The following is a 19,158-nucleotide window of genomic DNA, read 5'->3' on the forward strand; positions in this document are numbered from 1 at the left end:
TGGTCAACCTGGACAGAAAGTTCTTGGCACTGAGACTGTGAGTCCAATACTAGCTGCTGTTAGGGTTGCCTCTGGGGCTTCAAGCAGTCTCACAATGAAAGGAATCTCAGCAGCCCCAGGCCCCACGGGAGAGGGCAGATTACTGAGACAAGGAATCTCTATATTCCTTACAGATTTTTGTTTATACCAAATCCCCCTTTACCTCCCGGTCCACACACACCGAAAACAAAATTTAAAACACTTTGGCAGAAGAATTCTCTATCTCAAGGAAAAATTGATTTTTAGGTAAAAAAGGGAGAGAAAACCGAAGGAATATTTACCTTTAAATGAGGTCATACAGAGACAATACAAGACTTTCCTTTAGACTATGTATCTTCAAAAATTGCTTTAAAGAAACAAACTTAAACTAAACTGTGTGTAAGTCTTCATTTGACTACCTGAGTTGTATAATGGAAATGGAGGAAACCTGAGGCTACAGTTACTTTCAGATACGAACCTCAGAAATTCCTCGTTGGCTTTTAGAATTTATTAAGAATGAAAGAAAATGAATGTGAATAAAGTTGAGAAGGTGAATGTATGAGTAAGAAGAACTTATAAGTGGGTGGGGGTTTATTCTTAAGAAAAGAGGGAATTCTGTATGGGTAAGCTAAATCACAGTAAGTGAACGGTTTAAAAAATGTCAAAGTTAAAGAAGAAAGTCAAGGGGCTGGAGCAATAGCACAGCGGGTAGAGCGTTTGCCTTGCACTCGGCCGACCCAGGTTTGATTCCCAGCATCCCATATGGTTCCCCAAGCACTGCCAGGAGAAATTCCTGAGTGCATGAGCCAGGAGTAAACCCTGTGCATTTCCAGGTGTGACCCAAAAAGAAAAAAAAAAGAAGAAAGTCAAGATATAATTTGTGTCAGAAAGCTTCATGGATTTGTCAACATGGTCTTAATTTCAATTTGCAACCTTAAGTTCTGTATTGTTTTTGATGTATAGTTAAATAAATGTTTCATAATAACTTGTATGGAACCTGTGGAAAATTTGCAATGTTTACGAAAATCTGGGTTCTCAAGAGACTAAAGAGAGCTTTTATCTTTAAGCAATGGGAGACTGCATCATGATAAATGGAAGTGAAATGTTTGTTTCTATCTCCCTTTTGTTTTATATGTTTTGTCTCATGGTAATGTCTTGTTTGCATAGACATAGGAAGATGGCCAATACTATGCCCTCATAATAAATAATGTGGGAGTTAATTCAAAATACTAGTGTGCAGGTGGAACTTGACAAAATCCTGGGCATCTGTAATATTAACAAAATGTAAGCTTCAGTTGCCCTGAGACTGGCCCTGATTCCTAACACCCCAAAATATGGATCCCACAAAGGGTCTAGGTGACCTGGGGCAGGCCCCTGGCATCCTAGTTTCATAGGGGGGCAAATAATACAGTTAAAATTGATGGAGAAGTGCTGTTATGGGACATATTCTAACCAGAGGAAGAATGAAGTAATTGACAAGAACCTTATGGGACTAAGAAAAGTGAAAACATACGAGCCTGAGGCCTGTAGCCAGGAAGTCATTATGCTTTAACTTTTTTATTCCAGAGCCCAAAGAAGCTTAAACTCAAGATTAAACTCAACCTGGAGTTACTGATAAGAGGACTCTGTATATTCCTTACAGATTTTTTGTTTATGCCAAATTACCAGCAGTATTTATCAGAAGTAAACTTAAACCATTACTGTGATTATTTAGTAGATTACCAACAAAAGGTAGAGAGAAAAATTTTTCTTCTGTAGAAATTCACTGTAAGATATATGGAGAAAATTGGCTCAAGGAGAACTTGGTCTCTGTGAGCTTCCCAGTTCATGAGGGAACACCAGGTGGGTCTGAGTAGTCCCCGACCTGCCCGTGCTTGTTCTGGCTAGCCATCTGGAGTTGAACTTGCTGCCAGAGCCAGTCTGGAGCTGAATAACCATCTCCATCTCCAATGAACTGAGAAAAAAAAAACCCCTCAGCCTTGCTCCAACCATGGCTGGAAGCTGACTGGTCTACAAAAGGCAGGAGCCTGAGGAAGTTTACAGGTGTCACTGGGATTCTTGTCCCAGTCTGCCTGCTGGCTGTTCTTCTGATTGTTCAACTGGTTACTACTGCAGCTCTGGTTGGGTTCAAGGACTCACTTCCTGCTAACCTTGTGTAGTCTGTTTATATATAGATAGGCTTCTTAGCCATCCCATGTATTTTACCCATGGAATACGCTCTTGATAGGTTACCACTCAGACTCCTTGGGGGCAGTTTGAGGATAAAATCTGATGAAGCATGTCACCTGGTGTTGACACTGAAGGAGAATCAGCAGAGTCAGACCCATGTCCCTGGTGTGCCTGGTCTCCAAATGCAGCTGAGGGAAGAGACTGTCTCTCAGATCCTGGGGTGATCAACGCACCCCATCAGAGCTGAAATCATGAAACCAGGCCCTATCCAGTGTTTGAAGTCACTCTCAGCCATGACCTTCCTATCCCAGTGTCCCAGGATATCGTTCTGACCCTGTCCCTCTCTATGGTGACTTCCCTCCTGTAATTGGGAACAGGGTATGTGCTTCCACTGGCACCACTGTCCTTAGACCACGTGGTGTCACCTGCCTGACACTGCTGTTAGTCTTCTTCAGACCTTTGTGATCTCTGGGGAATCTGCCCTCTCCCGTGGGGCCTGGGGCTGCTGAGATTTCTTTCACTGTGAGACTGCTTGAAGCCCCAGAGGCAGCCCTACAGCAACTAGTATTGGACTCACAGTCTCAGTGCCAAGAACTTTCTGTCCAGGTTGACCAGGGTCCCTTGGATGTAGAGAGCTCAGTGAAGGCCCTAAGGGTCAGACAGATTCTTTAGCTTCAGTAGTTCTGCAGCCCAGGAGAGGGCTAGGTCTCATGACAGCAGCTCAAGGTGGGCATGTTCGTTTCTTGTGGAAGAATGCTGTTTCATACCAAGTCTAGGGTGCTCCAAGAGACCCTAAACCAGATCAGTGAAGAGACAGGGAAATAGCTGATGGAATTTGGCCTTCTGGGTCCCATGGAGGGCTCCTCTGCTGAAACCCTTTTCTGTAACACGTCATTTTGGTTCCTACTTGCTCAGTATAGTTATCATCAAACTCTAGTTATTCCTTACCTGTTATCACCCCTTAGAAACTAAGGACAGTTCCCTCTAAATTCTCTTGACTTAAAGGGGCATCAAAGGGGAAACGTGTCAGTGGAGTTCTGATCTTCCATTGTGCCACTGTGGCGTTCTGCTGAGGGTCTCTCACCAGACTCTCGGGGAGCACAGAACAGGGTGTCATCCGTCTGTTTCTACCTGCTGGCTACAGTACCTCCTATTTCCCACGAAGTTCCTGGTCTCCTGCCCAGTCCTTTCCAAATCACTTGTTTCCTGCTTTTAACTCGGCATTTTAGAGGAAACATCCCATTTTATATATGGGGCAAATAGAGTATAAAAAAAGAGTAGGAGCTGTTTTGATTTCACCAAAAAAAAAAAATGATATACATATATACACGTATATGTATATATGTATCCCTTTCTTCTTCCATTATTGAGGAAATGGTTCAGTTTGGTATTTGGTATTTTGGTTTATCTTAGCCACTGGAATAAGTCTGTTTTTTAAAAAAAACAAGAAAATTTTGTTTTTTGAAAACATTTCCCCTTCCTTTCCTGTTATTTTAGCCACTATTTATTAATGATCAGGCCTCTACACTGCAGTGTGCCAGAGGGTGAATTCACTATTTCACTGGTGGGGATCTCAAACAGCTATGCAAGTGGGTGGTGCTCAGCACGTGGGACAGCGCTGTCTCAGCACACAGGCAGGCACGACCACTGGGCAACACCACACTCTGTTCTCAAATATTAATACATCTATGAAATTAATCTGGTATCTTTTTCCGTCCCTACACTACCCCAGAATTTACTAATTATTAAACACATACATGAAATAAACTATATATTTTTTAACATTCCAAGAAATTTAGGTTTAATGACTTTCTAGATTTCAGATAAGTTTGGCCTACTCTGGGAGATTACAGCATGGAAACCAGGGGAAGAAAAGAATTCCTTTTGAATTAAAGAAAAACAAACTAATGAAGCAAGCAGGTGCTTATTTATTTTAAAAAAAGAAAAAAAGGGAAGAAAACCAAATGTTTTACAGTTCATAGATTAAGTAAAAATACCATATATATGTGTGTGTATATACATACTGTACATTAAAATATTAAAATTACATGCTTTCCAGGACAGAATTTGCATACATTCCCTCATATCAATTAAAAACTTTATGACAATTTAAATTCACCGCAAGAAACTTGCTTCATTTCCTTTTTTTTAGACTTCACACAAGCGAGTTATAAAACCAGGATCTAAATGTTATAAAACCAGGATCTAAATGTGGAAATCCATATCCTATGCACAAATGACAATGGGATACTACAAATACGATCAGGGTCTTTTGAATTTCCACACAGGTCTAGACTATCCTAGAACTGTGTCAACCTTCTACCCGAGATGAGAAGGAATGATAAAACACTATAATTTGTAGTACTGTGTTGATATCAACAAATGCAAATAAAATATCTCTTACTGTAACAACACTGGCCATGAAATCACTCTGGAGGAGGATTTCTCTCTCCCCTATCCTTGCCAGATGAAACACAGATGCTGGGGAGAAACCTCAGACTGAAGCACCTCTGGTGATAATCAGTATACAGCAAGGTACAGAGAGGAAGCATTTTTCTTTACAACAGCTCTTTGCTAATTTGGATGACTTCAAACACACCCCCTTCTGCGAAAGGCACTCACATATTATTTGTTTATAAATCATACAGTAGGATTCCATACAGGAGAGATTTCCTACAAATATAAAAGAAGCTGAGGACATGATATAACAAAGAAAAGTGTCTAAGAAATACACATTTTGGATCAATGTGCACATTTCCCCCCAAAAGGATAATTATTATAGAAGTTTAAAAAATTTCACTGTAAAGTTAGAAATTCCAGTTAAAGTATCAGTAAGAAGCACAGACTGGAGAATAAAGAATGGAATCCAGGTAACAGAGGAGGCACAAGAGCATTTCAAATGGTCACAGAACAGGACGTTCCACATTTAAACACAAAGACCATTTGTGAAAAAGTGTAATTTGTGAGACAGGGAGGTAGTGGCAGACAAACAGGAGAAGTGGCAGCAGAGCACTAGGCTTTACTGTGTGGACATGCAGAGAGACACAACCAGAATCTGCAATGGGAAAGATGGGTCATATCTTCCTTGCTTTTGCAATCGAAAGGACCTTGCTGAGCCAGAGCCTGCCCTCACCGGGACACAACTGAACTAATAGAATTATAAGATGTGCCGCTGTTACAGCTGGAAGCATAGGCTTCTGGACTACTGCCATCGAGGTTGATTCTGAAGACAGAGGATGCCCTCATTAGAAAATCCGCTGCATCACGACGCCCCAGCTCCCGCAGTTTGGAGATGAGGGTGCCCACTGTGCTCTCCGGGTAGGATGTCCACTCCCGGAGCAGAGCATGGACTGGGCTTGGCGGGAAATCTTTTGGAGCCCCACTATTAGTGTTGTACTTTGCCACAAGGTCAGGGAGACCCAAGTTCATGGCCAAAAGGCACCAGTCCTTCCCCATGGTATCAGGTGGGTCCAGCAGGCGACTGAGTTTCCTTCGGGTCAGAAGGTTTAGATCTGAGGCATGGATGTCCATCCCAAGACTGGCCTGTGAGTAGACATCATGACAACCGAAGCACATGATGCTACTGAAACTTTCTTTGTAGCCACCCATGGTGTTAGTCAGTGAGGTCTCTTTCAGGGTCTGTGCCCGGAAGAAGTCTCGTGGTTGGTAGATCATGACAGGCTCATGGTGCTCCCTCAGCTGCTGGGGGCTCAGGTAATGCTTCACTGTCAACAACCCCGGCAATGTGGTGGCCATGACGTTCTCAATGGTGCTGCACACCGAGTCCAGCAGAAGGCAGCATTTGATCTTGTCTGTCTCTAGACCACGGACCTGGACCTCAATGCCTTGGCCATGGTTAACCAAGAGCACCAAGAGCTCTGCACCACGGTTGGCAATTTTGCAGCCATTCACCCACAGGCGGATGTCTGCATCTCCTTCGGCACTCTGCTGGTGGATCCATCGGCACAGGTTCACCTGGACCTTGTGGAAGATGCCACAAGGGAAGGGGGTCAGGTGTTCCACAGGGACAATGCGCACGCCACCATAGACCATCACCTCATCCTCCTCATCTGTCCAGGAACGGTTCAGATTGTCTGTCTTGATCAGAGCAGGGATGTCCACCATGGTTCCACTGCTCAGGTCCCGGGCGCAAATGTCCATGGCATCGAGGATCTGTAACAGCTCCTCAACATCACTGTCAGGCACCAGGCGCTGGACATCCTCTGTGGTGTAGCGACCTCGGTAATGATGCAAGGCCCGCGGGGTCTCCACAGAGAGCAGCCTCCCCAGGACATTGGTGCACAGCCAGCGGGGGTCCAGGAGCAGCACATCTTGGACTGTTTCACTCTGCATGATGTTGATCTGTCAGAGGGGACAACAGGGAATCATGAAAGTAGCAAAAGGACAGGTGTACCTTAGGGCCCAGAGCACAGAAGCATCTGCACAGCAGGAAATCTGTGCAGAGGTTACAAGGAATGATCAGGGTACCTCACAAATAAAATCTGAGCCAGATCTCCAGCTAAAGAAAGATTCTAAGAGATAATGTAAGGGGAGAGAATGAGAGAGAGAGAGAAAGAGAGAGAGAGAGTGAAATGGCAGCCAAATGCAAAAAGTGATTTTTAAGTAAAGTTTGAATTTCAAAATAGATACATAAAGCAATAAAAAGCACTACCAAAAATATTAGGATAGTGGACAGCACTGGATAAGTATTATATAACCAATAACAGCATGAAATGAATGTTATGTGATAAATGTATTGTGGTTATGGAGAAAAATACCTTTCATTATAGGAAAAAGATACAGACTGAATTATTAGAGGATTATCATGATATTTTTAAAGTAACTGAAGAAATAGGACAAAGAGGAATTAGGTAAATGTAGTAAAATGTAAATACTAGTTAATGCACGTTTAGAGAGAATATATGAGCATTCCATGTAGTATTCCCACAAAGTCTCTGAAGATTTCTTGAAATTTTTAAGAAAAGTGATTCAGAATGGTATTATGTAATTTACTATCACATATACATAGTCAAAAACCTGGAACAATATGCAACTGTGGAGAAGGTTGGCCCTGCAAATACAAAGAGAGGAATGAGGTGAAAGATAACAGTCACAGGGGAATGTGAGACTTGCTATTATACTTAATCATTTTTTTTTCTTTTTGGGTCACACCTGGCGATGCAAAGGGGTTATTCCTGGCTCTGCAGTCAGGAATTACTCCTGGTAGTGCTCATGGGACCATATGGGATGCTGGGAACTGAACCTGGGTCATCCGCGTGCAAGGCAAACACCCTACCCTCTGTGTTATCGCTCCAGCCCCAATATACTTATTCATTTTTTAAAAGCAAAACAAAAATTGTGACCAAAAGGAGGGCTTTCTGCTTTCTGGAACACCCCTGTCTCCTCTATTTCCTCCATGTTTTTGGCCAATAGTTCTACAAATAGCTACATTCTATTCTCTAAGACAACCTGTTTGCATCAGGGATACTTTACTGTTCAGTCTGAAATCTTTGAGATACCCTGTGTATATTAATCTGTTTAAAACTGAGGCTTAGAATAATGATTCCTGGATGGTGTAACAATAATGATCTATTGATAAGGCATTTCATGGAACACCATTAACAACAAAGTTCTAGACATTGAATTCCTTTGTGTTATTGAAGGCATATTGGCTATCCCATACTGGAGGATGCTGGAGAGAGAAATGACTAAGTGTGGTGTGGGTTCTGGGCCAGAGGAATGACAGCTGAAGGAAAAAGCCACCTACCACAAAGCAGTGACAGTATATAGGAGAAGTTGGTGGGAAATCAGAATTGGTCTGTTGATTTAAATTTCCCTTCTTTTTAGTTTTCCCATATTTACTAAAGTCTCAAGAACCAGTAGGGATGTGATACTAAAAGTTATATCCTTGATATTGAAGAAAATTCTGTTGCTAAAGGAGTGAGTTTATAATTATTTTCAGAACTGCTTCTGAGTTTGAATATTCAGAACCACTACCATTTGTGGCCCTCTCTCCTAGATCCTGAAGTTATGACAATCACCCTCCGTGGGGACAGGCACATGACACACAGGAACACAGCCCTTAAACAACTCCCCAGTGATAACTCAGTCAGGGTAAAACTCCATGGCTTGTTTTTTTTGGGGGATAACTGCTCACTGTATGCTGGTGTCTACAGATGACAGTGCTTCACTGCCCTTCTCAGTTGTCTATGAACCCAGAGGTCTCTTTGGAACCGATAATATCCCACGGAGATGGAGAGCTGCTATCCTGTAGTATGCAGGAATTGCAGATGTCCAGGAGAGATTAGAAAAACCTAAGGCCACCAGGCGGTACAGGGGGAACTGTGCTCTGGAATTTACAAAAGTTAGAAAAAAACCCAAACCCAAACCAAAGCCAAAAAGGAGCTCTTACGCAGATAGGAGAGCAGAGACCCACAGTTAAGAGCCACCTGAGGTGCACATCTGGAAATATTATGTATAGTTGGGCTGTTTCCACTCTGTCTACCTGCAGGCTTAGACCACATTCAAGATATAGGACACAGAGACAGACACGGAGAAATGAATCTCAATGTCCATCACAGACCCGTGTGGACCCATGGAAAGCCCTTACCTCGCCAGCACTGTGGAGCTGCTGGACGATATGTCTTAGGTCTTCTTCACTAGCCAGAGGGTTCAGTTGGTCCTGTACATCATACACAAATTGCTGCAGTGACATCAGCTGGTTGGGCCCATTGAGCTTCCTCCAGCATGGCAGTGTGGATATGATTTTCTCACACAGGTGAGTCATAGGAGGGCATACCTAGAAGAGGAAGGAAAGGCCAACCCACAGATGTATCCAGTGAGGCTGGACAGAAATGCCAACACTCATGTCTGCACCCTTGAGACTGCAGAATGAGTTAGCTTATTATTTTTTTGAGGGGGGTATGACTGCATTTTGGCCACAACCAGTGATTCTCAGGGGTTACTCCTGGTGGTGCTTGACAGACCATATAAGATGCTGGAGATCGAACCCAAGTCAGCAGTCAGCCACATGCAAGGCAAGTACCCAACCTGTTCTGGCTCCAAGTTAGTGCTATTTTGTTTGGTTATCAGAACACCGATATTTTTAGTGTTGCCCTAAAGCAACATTTTTCAAATGCAAAATTTTATAGACACTTTAACTTATATTTGAAACTGCAGGTTCAACTGAACAGTGCACACCATCTCGGGTATTAATTACCACCTCCCTCATACACTTGGAGCAACTGTTTTAGCAGACTGATAGTCACTCTGTTAAGAAAGAGGAAAAGATGGGGCTGGAGTGATAGCACAGCGGATAGGGCGTTTGCCTTGCACACGGTCAACCGTGTTCGATTCCCAGCATCCCATATAGTCCCCTGAGCACGGCCAGGGGTAATTCCTGAGTACAGAGCCAGGAGTGACCCCTGAGCATTGCTGGGTATGACCCAAAAAGCAAAAAAAAAAAAAAAAAAAAAAAGAGGAAAAGAGAATAAGTTATTCATATTCACATATTCATCATGTATATTAGAGTGGAATTTCACCAATAAATTTGGTATTAATAGAGCTATTATTGGGGCTGGGAGGAAGGGGTCTGGGGGTCCTTGGGAGAGGTTATACTGGTGATGGGTGTGGTGTTGGAATTATGTGTATGAGGATCCATTATTAATAGCACTGTAAACTAGAGAACCTCAATAAACCCACATGTAGTAGTGTTCAGGGCTTACTAATGGCTTGGTGCTCGGGGATCAAAATGGGTCACCTGAGTGCAAGGCAAGCATCTTGCAGGATATACTATCTCTCCTGCCCCAAAGAAGATGACTGTCTAATCTCTTAACCTGATTAAACAAGTCGGCCTATGTTAACATAGTCAGTACAACTTCTAAATGAAAAAGCACAGTAGTCACATAATGCCTATTTGGGCAGTCCTTTTTCAAATGCTATCTTTTACAACAGCTAAATTCTAGTCCCTAATCAGAAAACAAAATTTCTAAAGAAAATGAGTTTATTTCGTGGGTTCCAGCTGACATCTCGTGCTGAGGACATATGAAGTAGATAGCATGTCACACTAGACTACCATGTCATTTTTACAAAAAATTAAATTTTTTTCACATTAAGCTACCAATATAACAATACCTTCTTTTCATGGCTGTACCCTTTACCCTTCTCTCAAAGCAATACATTAATACATGACCTTCAATCACCCAGTATTTGGGTGTTTTGAATCCAGACTCAATGAAGAGGGCATCGCAAAGAGGCACTGGCAGCTCTGCAAAGGCAGCAGTTCATTGTCCCCAGGTCACTCACAGAAATGATCTGGCTCCGGATTTCCTGTAGGTGATTTCGAAGTACCTTCATGTCTTTAGACCCAGAAGCCCCAGCATCCAGAACAAATAACTTATCTGAAATGTGAAGGTCGTTCCCAAACCTAAGAAAAGCAAAGTAGCTTGATCAGAGGCATTCAGTTTCACTAGATGTTTCTAACAAACATTCCTACAGATCCAAATGAGTGGTCAGACCCAGGAAGGTCGGGTGAAGAGCAGAAGCCCCCATCTCTGCAGGTTACAATGCTGCAGAGGCCTGGGTAGATATCCAAGGGCTCTGCTCAGGGACAGGCCTCAGGTTCCACATAAAGGCAGGAATACATCATTACAAATAATGTTTCTCATAACTCAGAAACGAGGAGTCATTCAGCTTAATGTAACTTGGTGAATTAACAGAAAGAGAGATGAATATAAAAGTTACTACATAATGCTATAATTAGTAGTTGGGGTTCTATTTTCTTCAATCAGAAGTAACAAAAATAATAATTGAAAATCCAAGTTCTTGTTACTAGCGTGTTATATAGAAATACAGATTCAAACCTTTTTTGACACTCTTAAATTTACATTGTAAAAATATATTTTGTATTTTGAAAACATTGTTCCAAAACTATTTGATGTAAAATTTACCCTGGAGAGGAAAATGTATCCTGATATTTTCCTCTCCACTTTACCCAACTCTGTTCCATTTTCAAGAGATGACATGGATTCGCTATATCAATCTAATTACTCACAAACGGGCTGAAAAGTAGATTTTAAAAAATATATTATTAACATATCATAATAATCATATAAATTAAAGTCTCGCACCAGAGATACTGACACATCACAAAGAATAAAAATAACCAGTGTGAATGCGAGGAAAAGGGACCTGTATTCACTACCGGTGGGAATGTTGACTAGTCCAGCTTTTTAGAGGGAAAATAAAATGGACACATTTTCTTTAATTAAAAAAAATTTGAAACTTCTCAAAAAAACCTTGGAATTGAAGTTCCATATGACCCAGCAATTCCACTTCTGGGCATCTACCCCGAAGGCTTAAAATCTCTATTGAGAAAAGATATCTGCACTCCTATGTTCACTGCAGTATCTCACAAGTCATGATCTGGCAAGAACTCAAGTGAACAGATTACTAAAGAAACTATAGTATGTAAATATGACAGAATACTACTTGCTATAAGAAAAGATGAAATCATGCAATTTTTTTGCTACATGGATGGAGCTGTTAGTCAGAAAAAAAAGCACAGTAAGGAAATTAACAAATGTCCCAAGGTAACAGAAAGTACTAGTAACAAAGAGCCATCAGTAGGAAGTTGACCATGGTGAGGGGATGAGGAGGGTAAGACAGAGTAGGGCTGGGGGTGTGGGAGTTGACTCTGGTGGGGGAAAGCGGACACTCTGGAGGGGGGTATGATGTAGAAATGTTTTATTCATGAAATCCTTACATTAAAAGTATTGTAAATCATGGTACCTAAAATAAAAATTTTATTTTAAATTTTCATTAAAGAGCCATGATTTACAAAGTTACTGATAGTTGCGTTTTAGGCATACAATAATTTAACACCAATCCCTCCACCAGTGTCAGGTTCCCTTCACCAGTGCTCCCAGATTCCTTCCCCATCACAGTCCCCACTCTACACTCTTTCCCTTCGCCCTTGTAAACTTGACAGTTTCAGTGGTTGCTGCTTAGGTCTCATGTTTTCAGTTCTGTTGAATCTGTGTTTTGCAGCTATGGTTATACTCCACTTATATCACAGGTATAACTGAAACCCTGATGCCTGTTAACCCATACTTCTTGTTCTCTTTCCCCCCCTTGATTTCTTTCCTTCCTTATCTTCTCTCTAAACACTGGGGTCAAGTATGATTTTTACTACAACACATTTTCTCATCCAGTATTCTATAGTCCACAGGTCATCCTGTGAGAGATCACAGATCATGAGTGAGATCATCCTGTGTTTGTCTTTCTTCTTCTGGCCGACATCGTTCAACACAATATCTTCCAGTTCCAACCATGTTTCAGCAAATTATATGATTTCATTGTCCCTTGTATAGTATTCCATTTGTGTATACATATCACATCTTCATAAATGCACTCATCTGTTGTGGGACACCTAAGTTGATCCCATATCTCAGCTATTATACTGAGCACAGCAATGAATAATGGTGTGCATATGTTCTTTGGAAAAGTGTTTTTATGTCCTGGGGATAGATGCCCCAAAGAGGGATTGCTGAGTTATGTGGCAGTTCAAGTTTACCGAGAATTTTCCACACTGCTTCCCACAGGGGTTATACCAGACAACATTCCCACTAGCAGTGTATAAGCATTCCTTTTTCACCACATGACCTCCAACACCAATTGTTCTTATTATTTTTGATATGTGCCATTCTCACTGGTGTGAGGTATCTTGATTTGCATTTCTCTGATGATAAGTGATGTTCAGCATTTTTTTTTCATGTGCCTACTGGCCATTCACCTGTCTTCCCCTGAGAAGTATACATTGATTTCCTCTCCCCATTTGTTGATAAGGTTTTTTACTTTTTTGGGTTCATCTTTGTATCTTATATATACTGGAAATCAAACCTTTATCTGATGTGTTGAATGCAAATTATTTTTTCCCATTTAGTTACTTTTAGTTTTAACCAGTGTTTTTTTTTTTTCTTCGTCATGCACAAGCTCCTTATGTAGTCCCATTTGTTTATTCTTGATTTTGTTGCCTTAGCTAGTGGTATCAGATCATGGAAGGCACCACTGAGGTCCATTAAGCCCTTGTATGAGATTACAAACATGTTTGTTAAACCCAATCAAATGTGTGATATTCTTGGTAAATCAGTGGTGTAGAGTATGTGAGGTCTCGTGGCTAAGAAAGCAGCTGTGTGCTCCAGGAATTCTAAAGTTTAGAATACTATTATAAAGTGCAGTCATGGAGGTGCTGAACCAGTCAATCATATTCCTCATTGATGTTGTCAATGATGGCATCTTCCCATGTTGCCGCAATAATGTCTAAGAGCTCCCATTTGTTGGTCATTCTGGGAGTTCTCTTCTTAAATTTAAACTTTGCAGACCTTTCTCCCTGCTCTGTGAAGTAGAATTTTGCACAAAGGAGATGGTGGTCCTATCCCATTTGGAATTTTGAGACAACAGCGACATCTCTCAGGCAAAACCTTTGATGAATATGAAGTGGTCAATTTCGTTGTGGAACTGTCCACTGGGAGACTCCCATGTTCAACATTTAGATTCGGCCTTCTGGAACTGTGAGTTACCATGGATGGTCTTGGTTGACATGATGAACTCAGAGAGTCTCTCACTCTGTTCATTCCATTCTAGGTCATGGGACCCACTGTGGAGTTCTTCAGGTGACCTTCTCGGTCCTATCTTAGCATTAAAATCACTGACAATGATCTTGTAGAAGGTCTGGTCTTCTTTATAGAAACTCTCCAGCGCCATGCAGAACTTCTCAATTTCTTCTTCTTCATAGTTGGATGTTGGTGTGTAGACAACGAAGATAGAAAGTACCAGCAGTGAGCCACATTCATCAAGCGTAATTGTGCGATTCGGGTTGTTAGGCATTTGAATGAATCAATGCTCATGGCCAAGTTCGTATTGATAAGGACACCAATGCCACTGACACCACCGAGGAACAGTTCTTCTCCAGTGTTGAAAATGGCGTGATGTCATTGATGCCTTCTCATTTCAGTCAGACCAATGACGTTGTACTTGATCTGTGCTTGCACCATCAGGTCCTCGATGGATGCTTCCGATGACAGCATCGTGTGTTGTAAGTACAGTCATTTTAGTCTTTCTTTGTTTCGGCAGTCTAGTTAGTCCCTGAGATTTTATCAGCCTCTCCTTGATCATACTTCTTAATGCTGCCGTATTGGGAGCTCTTTCAGTGTCAGGCAAATGAGGCCCATTGTTGTTACTGCTTTTGGCCTATTGAATATGCCATAGGTTCTTGCCAGGCTCTGCCGTGTCGGTGGGGTACTCTCGGTAGCTTGCTGGGCTCTCTGAGAGGGATGGAGGCTTTTAGGGCAGCCTCCAATCACCCGTACAGGTGTTTCCATGGTTCAAACCATATCTGAAGCCCATCAAATATGGTGCAAAAATTATGGAAAATGGGTATTAAGTGTCTTATGTTGTGTCCCATGGCTGCAAAGTGAAGAATGACTGTGCAAAGAATGCTGAGAGTGGAAAAGCCACAGACGCTTGTCTTTTGTCTTCAGAAACTCTCGAGCTCATTTGCCAACATGGTTTGGCATGAGCCTCAGGCAACCACAAGCTAATGTCTTAGCTCACAAAGCTGTGCAGAGAAGTGATAAAGGAAGACCTCAAAGAGAGGAAAAGCAGCAATGTTGGGCAATGCGGCAGAAGCCGGGAAAAGTATTTGCAATGCTCGCCTGTCCTTTGCCAACTACAAGACCAAGATGACTGCCCTCCGATGTCTTGAAGAATCTATCACATCTTCCAGAAGGGCAAGGAGAGGATTATTCACGACTTCTACTCAGATCTCTTCGACAGCCACGCCCACCTGCCCACATACCAAATTCTGCAGGATGCATATGTCGTTCCCAATGCATTCCCTTCTGAAATCTGACATGCCATTTCATCAGCAAAGACACGTACAGTACCTGGTCCAGACAAGGTCAGATCTGAATACCTGAAGAATCTGCTGCCAGTACTCATCAATACACTGCTCGGCTCTTCACATGCTACCTGTCCAAATGCAAGGTTCTGTCCCAATGGAAAACCAGCAGGACCATTCTGTTGTACAAGAAGGCAGACATCCACGACATCAGAACTATCGCTCAACCTGCCTGTTGTCCATCATCTACATGTTGTTCACTCAAGTCATCCTGAATAGAATAGGCAGAACACTAGATGAAGGACAATCATATGAGCAAGCTGGGTTCCGAAAAGGATTCAGCAGAATTCATAGATTTAAAGAAGGCCTTTGATTCTGTTTAGACTGAAGCGGTGATCGAAACCCTAGCCAAATAGGGCATTCAAACTCAGTACATCAAGATCCTCCAAGAGCTGTATTATGGATTCACTACCAGGATCTCACCATACTACAAGGAAGTGATCAGTGAGGTAGAGAGGGGTTTTGCAGGGTGATACCATTTCACCAAAACTCTTCAGTGCCACTCTCGAGAACGTCATGCAACAACTGGAATAGGAAGGAATGGGAGTGAAGATAGATGGTCAGCAACTACACCACCTCTGCTTCGCTGATGATATCGTTCTCATAATGCCAAACATTAGTCAAATGGCACAAATGCTGGCCAACTTCAACCACGAGTGTGTAAAGGTCAGACTGCAGCTGAATTTCAGCAAAACAATCCTCATAAAAAATGAACTAGTCCCTGACGTTCCATTTGCTCTCAGTGGAACAAACATCTCTGAATGTAGCAGCTATGTGTACTTGGGTCGAGAACTCAACATGATGAACGACTTGGCACCAGAACTGCACAGGAGGAAGATAGCAGCGTGGAACGCCTTCAAGAGCGTTGAAGAAGTGGTTAAAAGGAAAAAGAACCTCCGGCTCCGGGCACATCTTTTCGACTCCACCATTCTTCCTGCACTAACATACACCTCAGAGACCTGGGCCCTATGAAAACAGGGTGAGAACGCTATTTGGGTATCCCAAATGAGGAATTGAAAGAGCTATTTTTGGAGTGTCACGTTTCACTCAAGTGAGAGAAGGAATCCGGAGTTCCTCCATCGACCATCAAGAATCAGGGACGCTGTCTCATTTGCCAAGGCCTTAAAAATCAGATGGGCTGGACACGTAATGCAATTCAGAGACAACCACTGGACTAGAGCTGTTACCGACTGGATTCCATGAATGTCTTGATCTTGAGCAGTGATAAGATTATATGGTGCCAGGGGCAGTTTCTGGGTGTGACTGCCAAACTACTGGTAAACTTGGGAGATGAGCTTGGAGATTTCAGTCATGGGTCCTGCATCCCTGGGTTTTTCTGCAGATTCACTCATGGGTGAGGCTCATCTGAGCCTGTAGAGAGTGACTGTGAGCATGGTAGTGATTGGGTTCTGGAGGCTTTCAGCCGCTGGGGCTCTGTTGGGGATCCTGGAAGAATGTTGTCTGAATTTAGATGGAGATGCACTGAATCTATATAACAGCTTAGGTAGGATGATCATTTTAATAATATTGATTCCTTTAATCCATGAATATGGGATATTTTTCCACTTCCTAAGGTCTTCCTCTCTTAAGTGATTTAAAGTTATCATGGTATAGATATTCCACATCTTTTGTTAAGCTGACTCTCAGATATGTGATACTTTTGGATACTGTTTTAAATGGGATAGACTCTCACTGTTTTCTCCCCTGCTTCATTCTTTGTATATAAGAATGCGACTGATTTTTGTTTATTGACTTTGCACCTGGCCACTTTGATATATTGGTTTACTGTTTCTGAAGCCATTTTGTGCACTCTTTAGGGTCTTCTGTGGTTATTATTAAGTCATCTGCAAATAGTTATAATCTGAGTTCTTTTACAATTTGGATCCCTTTGATTTATTTTTCTTGCCTATTTGCTATAGCCAGGACTTCTAATACTATGTTAAATAAAAGTGGAGAGAGTGAACATCCTAGCCTTATACCTGATCTTAGAGGTAATTTTTTCAGTCTTTAACCATTAAGTATGATACTTGCTGTAGGCTTGGTTATAGACGACCATTATCACCTTGAGGAAGGTTTCTTCCACCCCTATTTTGTCGAGGGTTTTTATCAAGAACGGATGTTGGATCTTGTCAAAGGCCTTCTCTGCATCCTTAATATGATCAAATTATTTTTATCTTTCCTTTTATTGATGTGGTTTATTGTGTTAATTGATATTCATGGATGCTGAACCATCCTTGTATCCCTGGGATGAATTCCACTTGATCAGGGTGTATGATTTTTGGATTGGACTCGGTTGGCTAAGATTTTCTTTTCTTGATTTTAATTTTTTTTGCTTTCTGGGACACACCAGCGATGCTCAGGAGTTACTCCTGGCTCTGCACTCAGGAATTACTCCTGGCAGTGCACAAGGGACTATATGGGATGCCAGGGATCAAATCTGGGTGTACGCATGCAAGGCAAACGCCCTACCCCCTGTACTATAGCTCGTGCCCAGCTAAGATTTCCTGAAGGATTTTTGCATTAATATTCATCAGAGAGACTGGTCAGAAATTTTCTTTTCTGGAGGTGTCTAGAGTCTGCTTTGGGTGTTAGTGTGACCTTAGCTTCATAGGAGCTTCTTTCATAGGAAAGCTCTTAGTTATTATTTCTTTGACCAGCTGTTCTCCCCCTTTACCTTTTTTCTCTCCTTCTTTATTTCTATGATTCAAAGATTATTTCTCTTGTTATAAAATAAGCTTTTTAAAAGTCCATTCTAGGGCTGAGGAGCTAGAACAGCAAGTAGGGTGCTTGCCTTGCCCATGATCAGCCTGGGTTTGACTCCTGGTGCACCACATACTCCCTGAGCATCTCCAGGAGTGATTCCTGAGTGCAGAGCCAAGGCTAGGCTGCTAGCACTGCCAGGTATGGTCCAAATATCCCTCCACCCCCTTGCTACACACACACAAAATCCACTCTATCAAAAGAAATTGACAACTTTAATGCAATTCCAATAAAAATTGCCATTTTAAGGCAATACAACAAAAAATAATATGGCTTCTATAGAATTATAAAAATACCTTTATTGCCAAAAGCAATTATGAGAAAGAAAAAGGCAAATGGTGGTTTCATGTTATTTGACTTCAAATTATACTATAAGTGAGATTAATACTGTGCAGTATTGGAATAAAAACTGGTACATGGATCAGTGAAGCAGAATTAAAATCTTTAAAGTCAAATTTATTGCTAATTAATTTATAACAAAGGATCTAATACCCTGTGATTGAGAAAGGAAAATCTCTTCAACAAATGATCCTAGGAAAACTGGAGAGCCACATGCAAAAGAATGAAACTGTTATACTCTAGGATACATTCAAAATAGACTAAATATTTGGATGCAGACCTAAAATCATAAAGTAAAAAGAAGATAAGAGGTGAAAGATTCCAAAACAATCAACATTATAGATGTTTCAGAGGACTTAACTGCAAGAAAGTGAAATGAGGGCAAAGAGAAATAACTTAGACTACATTAAACTGACAAGTTTTATGCATCAAAAGAATAGTGAATGAAAAGATAGCTTATTGAATGGGAAAAGACAGTTGCACATTATACATATGATATAAAAGGTTAATTTTCAAAGTAGATAAAATTTCTACTACAATTACAAACACTCACTCAAAAAATGGACAGAGGACATGAATAGAAACATTTCAAAATAGGGTACTGAAAATTCAGATCTCAATGAAAAACACTTAATATCTATGAGAATTCTCTATACCAATGGCAGGAATAACAACTGTGGGAGAGGGCATGGAGAAAGAGACACTCTCTTGTATTACTGATGAGAACATAAATTGATATAACCATTTTGGAAAATATTATGAAGCTTCCTTAAGAAGCTGTGACAGAACTTCCATATGATCCAGCAATCTACTTTTGGGTATTTTTCAGAATATAAAAACATTAACACAGAAAAGGTACATCCACTCCAATGCAATATTCACTGCAGTGTTATTTCAAATAGCTAAAATAATAC

General features: G+C 41.4%; 1 protein-coding gene across 2 annotated transcripts in view; it reads right to left on the bottom strand.

Annotated features, from left to right (window-relative positions):
* Positions 1–4,095: 4,095 nt before the first annotated feature.
* DAPK1 (death associated protein kinase 1) overlaps positions 4,096–19,158 on the bottom strand; it is a 217,595-nt gene continuing 202,532 nt past the window's right edge. For both annotated transcript variants that reach the window (XM_055124125.1, XM_055124118.1), the window contains exons 24-26: positions 10,492–10,612; positions 8,798–8,986; positions 4,096–6,549 (exon numbers count right to left, since the gene is read on the bottom strand). In XM_055124125.1, the coding sequence (XP_054980100.1) occupies positions 5,317–6,549; positions 8,798–8,986; positions 10,492–10,612 (1,543 nt within the window). In that variant the 3' untranslated portion in view covers positions 4,096–5,316. The remainder of the gene's footprint in view (positions 6,550–8,797; positions 8,987–10,491; positions 10,613–19,158) is intronic.

The sequence above is a fragment of the Sorex araneus genome, chromosome 1, assembly GCF_027595985.1.
Source record: "Sorex araneus isolate mSorAra2 chromosome 1, mSorAra2.pri, whole genome shotgun sequence".
NCBI lineage: Eukaryota > Metazoa > Chordata > Mammalia > Eulipotyphla > Soricidae > Sorex > Sorex araneus.